Genomic DNA, 8,482 nt, shown 5'->3' on the forward strand with positions numbered 1-8,482 from the left:
TAGTCACACTGAGACGACAAGTCTGATGGCTGATTTGAAACTCCCAAACCGCCTAGCACCTCCATAGAAGCTCCCAAAACGAGTCCCATCTTTCTTGTGATTTGAGGATTGGATTTCAGAAGCGGTCAATATTTGCAAGCATTGCCTTTTTTTAGGGAGCAACCAGAATGTCGCTAGAAAAAAAGGAACAAACATATACAACACTTATATATGTACTGCAAGCTTGACACATACCTATAGGGTCAGGTTAAATCGAATGTTGGTGCAGTATTTGATGCTTCTCCAAGGCTTAGTGAGTGGTATCCTGCGTGAGGCACTGGCCAAATGATTGTGGCAGGCAACAATAAGAAAACCGATTGGTGCCAAGATGTTCTTATGACAGACGCCATCGTGCTCCACCCCGGGCTCTCTCCCGCTTTCGCTGCTGGATGCAATAGAGTGGTCATCAATTCAGATAACTTTGAATCTATAAATACGATGAAGGAGGGGGCAGATTGGCAGAAGCAGCAACAACGATCTTTGATGATTGCCATCGTTTAGCTTGTGAAATCACTTCCAGTCCTTTGAACAATGCTCTACGTACGAAACCTAATAATTTCGCCATGAGAATGGCTAGGGGGTCAGTTAGCTCTCAGTGGACCCCCCTAGCGCTTAATGACGTAACTCTTATCGCAAGTTAATAATAAGGGGTTTTAATGTCAAAACAGAAAATATGATGCCATCTCGGAGCTCGACACTTAAGATCTTAGATTTGCTCTATGAAAGAATTGCGTCGTCAAACAGAACATCCTGATTTTTAATTGAAAACTCCCTTTTTATATGTTATTGATAATATGGATTCTATGTCCTAGACTACACTATTAATTACTATGATGCCTGCCCAGACCACTGCACTCAAGATGTCGATTTTGCTCTATCAAAGAATTATGTAGTTGAAGTATAGAACAACCTAATTATTCACATTTTAGCGGAACTATCAAGAGAGATGTAATCAATTATATCATATTTCCATTTTAAATACACAACGGCAAATAGCCCTTTCTTCTCTTTTTCAGGCTGCCCATCATGAAAATTGATTTATTGATGGGTGAGCCATCGAGTGCAGAATGAAACAACAAACATACAGAGTTTTCGCTTGACATTTGCTTATGTCCCTTGGAATTACAAGCATTCGCTCTAAATATTCTCCCCAAAGAGCCTTCTAAAATAAGGCATTAGTGACTCAAGATCACCTTGTACATAGTGATGTTTTGGGAGAAGGTAATAGTGTAAACTCCACTAAATTTCATAGGGAGAAGCGGATGGGGGTGGTTCATCACCAATCTAGGGACCCTCCCAAAATCTAGTGATTTCCCATTATGTACTTCTTTTCTGCAGAAGTAGTAGAAAAGCTCTTTGATTGCCAGCATGAGAAAGGGTTTGTTTGCTAAGATATTTTTTATGCAGCATATTCTGCCAAACTCCTTTCTCATTTTCTAGATTCCAAATCCATTTCAGCATTTCCCTAAGAGGGCAACATTCTAATCTTTACAAATACATGCTATCATTAAAATAGATTTATGGATGGCTGAGTTGTTGAGGGTAGAATCCAACAGTAAACACACATAGTTTTTCCCTTGAGATTCCCCTTAAATATACCGGCCATGCATCGTCCATACTAATTCAACATAATAAAAAACAGGCATGAAGCCCCACTTTATAGATAAGTCGGCGAGTTCCACAAATACATAGTTATCGAATACGAAGGTTCACCAAGCAAAAAGGAAATAATTTGGGCTGGGCTGCAACACAGGTAAGCCCAACATAAAGAAAACAAACCAGAAGCCAGAGCGGGATGTTGAAGGGCTACACCCTCTGGAGTCAATGCTACTAATTCAACATCACCGGTAGTAAATGGCCACATTCCTTCATTTTATTGCATCCATTGGATTACTTATTCTTCAAATTGCATACCATGCATTGAGCATTGGATTATTTATTTGAACATAACATTGCTTCTCCGTCACACAGGAGCTTGCCCAGTTGGCTTGGTAGTACCAAGCAAGTGTTTTGGGACGGCGTTGAACTTGGCGAACCACTTGGCTGACTTCTTGAGCTTGCGCTTGAAGCCGTCATTTTTGTCAATGTAGACGAGGCCGAAACGTGAGCTGTAGCCGCTGCCCCACTCGAAGTTGTCAATCAAACCCCAGGTGAAGTGGCCCCGTACGTCTGCGCCTTGGCTGAAGGCACGAATATATGGAAGAGCTTAGCTTGAATTCAACCATGTGTGTATGTATACATATACATATGCATGCATGGTAAGGTACAAACATTAGTAGTACCACTGAGCGAGTAATCAATGTATTGTTAGTGTATGTGTGTGTATGTTTGTATTTATATATGTAGGCAAAGTGCAAAGTAATTAGTAAAAGGTAGGATTTTAGAGTGGGTAGTTACTCTATTGCGTCCTTGACTGCTGAGATGTGGCGCTGGAGGTAGTCTAGCCTTTTCCAGTCATCCAACGGATCTGGCATGGTTTCGTCGCCGTCCACGTCAGCGATTCCTGCACACACAAGTTAAATCCATCACACTTCACTAAAAAAAACCTCTCACAAACCATCATCATGTCCATCGATAGGGAACTAGTACCACTCGACCACAAAGATTGTTTAAAGATTAGTGTGTATCAGTCTTGAGGATCATGGAAATTTAACTAGTTACTTTTGATGTCAGATTTTCAAACTTTTTATTAACTGAAAACTACCTAATTAATCAACCCCTTGACAAAAGGCCCACACGATGAGAACTGAGAAGATAATTGCTGCAAGTTAACTAAAGTTCAATATGAACCGATGATTGATCATTGGAGTACTACAAAATCCAATGCTATATATACACGCACATATCACTACTTACCGTTCTCAGTGATGAAGATGGGTGGGTTTCCGTATTTCTCCTTCATGATCAGAAGGAGGTCCGTTAGGCCTTTTGGGTACATGTAAATCCAATAAGTCCCAGTCTGCAAATGAATGTCCAAACTTTGAATTAACAAAGAGAAAAAACTTCAGATTTGTTTAAGCTTTATTGCAGAAACAAAGCATTGTCATGTCTATGCCACTTAACCTTTTTTGTTCAAAATTTTAACTAAAGTACTGGCTGACTAGTTCTACCATAAGATTTTGGTTAAAATAATCTACATTATCACTATCATCATATATGTTGTATGCAAAATCAATCAAGTAGTAGGAAGATACATACTATAGGACCGATGTCATTCCCGTCACTCCCTGTAGCTGCTCGAACAGAAGAAAAAAGGCACATGATTAGTATGAGAACATCAAATTTCTCAAAGGATCTGTAAAGTAGTACTAAGGTTTGTCCTCAACCATATTTTCTTACTTTCTGAACTGGCGTAAGCGTCGTCGGTGTTCAGCTTTGGCGTAACGTCCGGTGAAATGTCAACATGCTTGGAGAACCTGGAGGTGTAATAATTGAGCCCCATGATGTCACATGACGAGGCTAGCTTCTCTTGCTCCTCCTTAGTGAACACGGGTAGCCGATCTCCGATCAGTGATCTCATGGAGAAGGGGTAGTCACCACGAACCACTGGCTCCAGGAACCATCCGAGGTTGTAGTCGATGGATCTTTCCCGGGCCTGATCGTCGAGGAAGGAGTCTTGGTATGGCTCGTAACCCATTACGTCAAAAGCCATCCCTATTTTGGAATCTCCATGCTGCAGTTGGTTCGTCAATATAAATAAATTAAATATACAAATGCATACCACTAGTTGTTACTTGTTTCCTAGACAATGTATATCTCTCTCTTTGTTTATGTACCATGTTGTAATGCGTTCGGAACATCTCAACAGCCTCAGCGTGAGCTAAGAGGATGTGGTGACCAGCAGTGTATGGCTCTCTGAGCGAGTCTCCTTCTGGGACGGCACAATCCATCCCCGGCGAGCACCTCCCAGGAGCATGAATCCCCTCTCCATAGGAGAAACAACAATACGTATGTGGCTCGTTAAAGGTGAACCAGTTCTTCACCCTGTCGCCGAAGCTCTCAAAGCACACCTTGGCGAATTGTTTGTAATCATCTCTGGAAGAAAATCAAACCCGAAGGATGTTCAACAATATTGTTTTTTAGCTTAACAATAAGTAGTTATGTTAGTTTACTGATGCATCATCCAATGACAATACAACATTGTTTGTGATCTGAAAAGAAACGTTTAAATCATGGTCCACGAATGGCCTTCCACTAATAGTTATATATGAAACGCGAAACCAAATCGTGTATAAGCAAAATCATTTATAAAGTAATCTTGTTCAAATCAAATTTAACAATATTATAGTTTGTAGCTTTTATACACATCGTGATTGCAATTACTGATCTTTCTTTAGAACCATCTTCTTACAGATGAATTTTCTTTTGTTTGCTGCATACTTACACAATCTGCAGATCTAAGAAGCCGCCGTACTTGTCTTCCAGTGCTTGAGGGGTGTCCCAGTGCCAAATTGTAACATATGGCACTATGTCTGAGTTTGAAAAAACAAATAATTATTTGTGCAAGCCCTTGCGAGTCTGACTCATTAAGCACTAATCAAACCAAGAAGAAAAGGGTTTTCACCGTGACTTATCAGTGAGTTGATCAGGTTATTGTAGTAGTCGATGCCTGCCTGGTTTACTTCCCCCGTCCCATCTGAAAGCCGTGATAAACATGTGATGAAATTAGGACCCCAATATTATAACAATTCTTATCAGTTGCGTCTAATTTGTACGTGACATCTATATTGTTCGTAACTTATTCACTGTACAAAACATATATGGTTATTTTGTATTTACTTGGCAGTATTCTCGACCAAGAGATGGAGAACCTATACACTTTCATGCCCATGTCCTTCAGCGCTTTGACATCATCCTGCCAGTCATAAATGATGACATGAATAATGATGACAAAATATTATCATGCATATTTTAATTAGAAGTGCATATTCAAAATGGTCTTTCCAAACAAAAAAAATGCAACGACATGAAATCAATCATCTCATAACATTTCTTACATGTAAAGAGCTAACTCGCATATGTAACCAATATATTAGCTTGTTACCCAAAACTCATGCATGTCCCAAAAATATGAAAGGACCACTCGCACCTTTTTCGACCAGCTTCCCAATTTTTGATTTTGGTATAATCATGGCCAGAAAACACAATTCATGTGGTAGAAAATAATTAATGTTCTTATTAACAATATTTTAATATATCCAGTTGTGATTTCCTTTGTATTTTCTTTTTTCTAATATCTCGTTTCTGTGATAAAATTGTTGAAAATTTTCCTGTTCCCTTAGCATGATTATTGTAGTTGTGCCTTGGATATTCCCACGGATGAGTTATGCGGTGCATATGATAGAGCATCCCAGTACTTACTTCATACAGATGGTAGGAGTCTGCTGCAACGTCCCCATTGGTCCTGTCCGATATGCGCTCTGTTCATAAATATACACATGAAATTAAGGAGAAGGACGCAGGAAAGAATAATACCATATGTTTATAACACTGAAAAGTAGATCTTGTTGTTGCTATATACTCCTTCCGTTCCGAATTACTCGTCGCAGAAATGGATGTATCTAGATGTATTTTAGTTTTAGATACATCCATTTCCGCGACGAGTAATTTGGAACAGAGGGAGTATATCATATATATCAACTTATGTTACATAGATAGAACAAAAATTGAGGCTGTGGGTATATGTTACCAGGATATTTGTGGCAGAAGTGGTCCCAAGTGCTTGGCCCCTTGCCATCTTCATCCCAAGCACCTTCAATCTACATGGATGACGACATATATAACATTTTGTGCAATCGAACAAACCATTAAACATGCATTTTGACATCATGCTTTCCCTTAGGTATTAGTTATCATTGAAACAGTTGGCACCATTATTTCTTTAAAATTAACAGATATACATTTGTGCTAGAAAGAAAACAATCAATACCTGGTACGCTGAAGTGGAGGCACCAAAGAGGAAGTCCTTGTCGAACCAGTCCCTTTTAGGGATTTGCCAGGGCTTGAGCTTAGTGAACACAGGCCCAATGGGCTCTGCTGGCTTTGACGGTGTGCCTGCCCTGACGGTGAGGTTACAGAACCTTCCCTTGCTCTTCTGTGATGAAGCAGCAGACCGGAGCCATAGGTTCTCACTGTTGCGTCCTGCACGGCTTCTAAGGCTAAGGTGGGTGGTGGGATTCAGGGTAGCGGCAGCAAGTAGAGCCATCTCTTGCTAGCGGCTGGCTGAAGTGTTGTGAGCAGCTTGAGGAGTGAGTTCCCTTGCAGGCTTATGCATCTATTTATAGATGCGGATGGAGAATCTGTCAAGTGGGGGTGGTGGTGGGATGAGAATGAAGCTGCGGCTGGAACCCTAGCTAAGACACAAGGCAATTGGCTAACCTGGTGGGAGCTCTTTGTAACTTACCACTGTGCATTCCAGCAGCTCACCCCAAAACAAGTATGGCAGAGGAGCGTATCCCTCTTGGTCAAATGTAACAAAAAAAAAATGTGTTTTTTAAATAAATTAAAGAGAACATTGAAAAGTTGTACTTGTAGACATGTAGACATTCGAATGGCACACATATATATTTGAACACACTAAGTTAAAAAGAAATGGCCAAACTGGGCTCTTTAAATACCAATCTCTCTACCCTAATTGACATGTTGAAACTCTTCTTATCTTAAGCTAATTAACAGTAGTTTCAAATCTTTACCCCCTACGTTGTGCATGTAATATATTCGGAAATTGATTGCGGGGTATCGACAAACAATTTTCTACACACATGTTGGGGCAGCTGCCTTATGTTAGGCATTGCGGCTTATCAGGAAGGGCATGGTTTTTAATAATAAATGTGTTTCATCTCCTTTGCAGGTTATTCATGCATGTAAGAGATGGCTCTGTACATGATCTATCCCGCAGAGGCTAGAGGACAGATATATTCTTATGATGATGCCTACCCGGCTGGAGCATACGGCCAGGGAGGTTTCTCCATTCATGGATGGTGAAGTAATCTTCGGATAGGATCTACCCCATCTTATGCTGGACTTTTTATTATTGTTGTACAACAATATTTTATTTTTGATTGTGTTGGTTGTGCGCATCGTGCTATGCTGAAGATGGGCTTCCTTTTTAATGTGGTTGTATTACCTCGATAAGTCAATTGAATGAAATGTCCTTTATTGAAAAAAAGCTAATTAACGGTAGACAAAAGGCATGACTTGACTCTGCCTCCTATAGAAAGTAAAAAGTATACATGTTCAGCTGGGAAACCATCTCTACATGCAAGTGTTAGAGCAAAGCTGTCCCTCGACATATATCTTGCAAGTACTCAAGTAATATAAGATTTCATAAACTTATTTTTTCATAACTTTACCGAAAAAGGGTTTCCCCCGCTTTGTATTCCAAAGCAACCAGCCAACATAGATACATCTCGACGCTGGGGCGAGCAGCACAATAAGCCCAAAGACAAAAAAGAAGAAGAAACATAATGCCAACAACGGCAGCTCGACAAAGCGCGGAAGGCCCGCCACCGCTGCGCCCTCCGGAAACACCCCACCACAGCCCAAGGCTTCGAGTGCCGCATACCAAGCAGCACCTCCAAGAAGGTATGCGACGCCGACGACGCTGCTGCCCAGACAAGTCCTAGAGTTTCCCCCGGTATGCGGAGGAAAGTAGAGGATGGCTACCACCGACGCCCTTCAAGAAGGAATGGTGGCACCCGCCGGTGTCACCGCATTGGCGCCGGATGAACCAGCAAGGATTTCTCCCGCACACCAAACACCACTGCCCGTCCGGAGCCAACCAACCAAACAACCACCCAATGCGCCACCGCGGTTGCGCCGCCGCCCACGCCGAGCACCACCACGAGGCCGAGAAGAACAAAGAGAAGCGCCACGCGACAAGAGCAACAGCACCAAGGCCGAGCGGAAGGGAACCACCTCCACCGCCGTCGTGCGAGAAGACATGCCTTTGGCACTGTCGCGGTAGCCGACCGGACACGGCAGCGGGGCATGCCAGGCCACCCCTGGCCCGGCCAGGCCCGAAGCGGGCCTGCTAAGCCCCGCCGGCCGTGCTGCAGCAAGCTGGCATCGGAGCCGCCAGCCCCCTTCGCGCAATGCCACTCCCTTGCATCCCGGGAATCACGCCGCCAACCAGCCCCGCCGCCGGCCCGCCCAGGTCCAGATGGGCCCCGTAGGGCCTAGATCTGGGCCGAGCGCCGCCGCCAGGACGAGCCACAACGCCACCCCGCCGCCAACGACGGCGCCGCCGCCCAGCCGCCCGCTAGCTCTGCGACAAGGAACCCCGCCGCCAGCTGGGCCGCCGCCGCCTAGGAGCACCCCCCGGTGCAACTCCGCCCCGCGCCGGAGCCACCAGGAGGGGAAGGGCAGGAGGGTCGTCGCCACCAGCGATCCAGGGGCCAGGCCGGCCGCGGGTGCCAGCGACGGCGGCGGGAAGGAGGGGGAG

General features: G+C 43.6%; 1 protein-coding gene across 1 annotated transcript; it reads right to left on the bottom strand.

Annotated features, from left to right (window-relative positions):
* Positions 1 to 1,668: 1,668 nt before the first annotated feature.
* LOC119357176 (4-hydroxy-7-methoxy-3-oxo-3,4-dihydro-2H-1,4-benzoxazin-2-yl glucoside beta-D-glucosidase 1d, chloroplastic) lies at positions 1,669 to 6,294 on the bottom strand. Its single transcript, XM_037624161.1, has 12 exons — positions 5,969 to 6,294; positions 5,729 to 5,798; positions 5,401 to 5,459; positions 4,819 to 4,894; positions 4,604 to 4,675; positions 4,424 to 4,511; positions 3,816 to 4,074; positions 3,379 to 3,712; positions 3,238 to 3,272; positions 2,896 to 2,998; positions 2,437 to 2,542; positions 1,669 to 2,219 (listed from the first exon to the last, which is right to left on the bottom strand). The coding sequence occupies exons 1-12, from the start codon at positions 6,242 to 6,244 to the stop codon at positions 2,003 to 2,005; spliced, it is 1,695 nt and encodes a 564-aa protein (XP_037480058.1). The 5' UTR covers positions 6,245 to 6,294; the 3' UTR covers positions 1,669 to 2,002.
* Positions 6,295 to 8,482: the final 2,188 nt, after the last annotated feature.

The sequence above is a fragment of the Triticum dicoccoides genome, chromosome 2A (assembly GCF_002162155.2).
Source record: "Triticum dicoccoides isolate Atlit2015 ecotype Zavitan chromosome 2A, WEW_v2.0, whole genome shotgun sequence".
Taxonomy (NCBI): Eukaryota; Viridiplantae; Streptophyta; class Magnoliopsida; order Poales; family Poaceae; genus Triticum; species Triticum dicoccoides.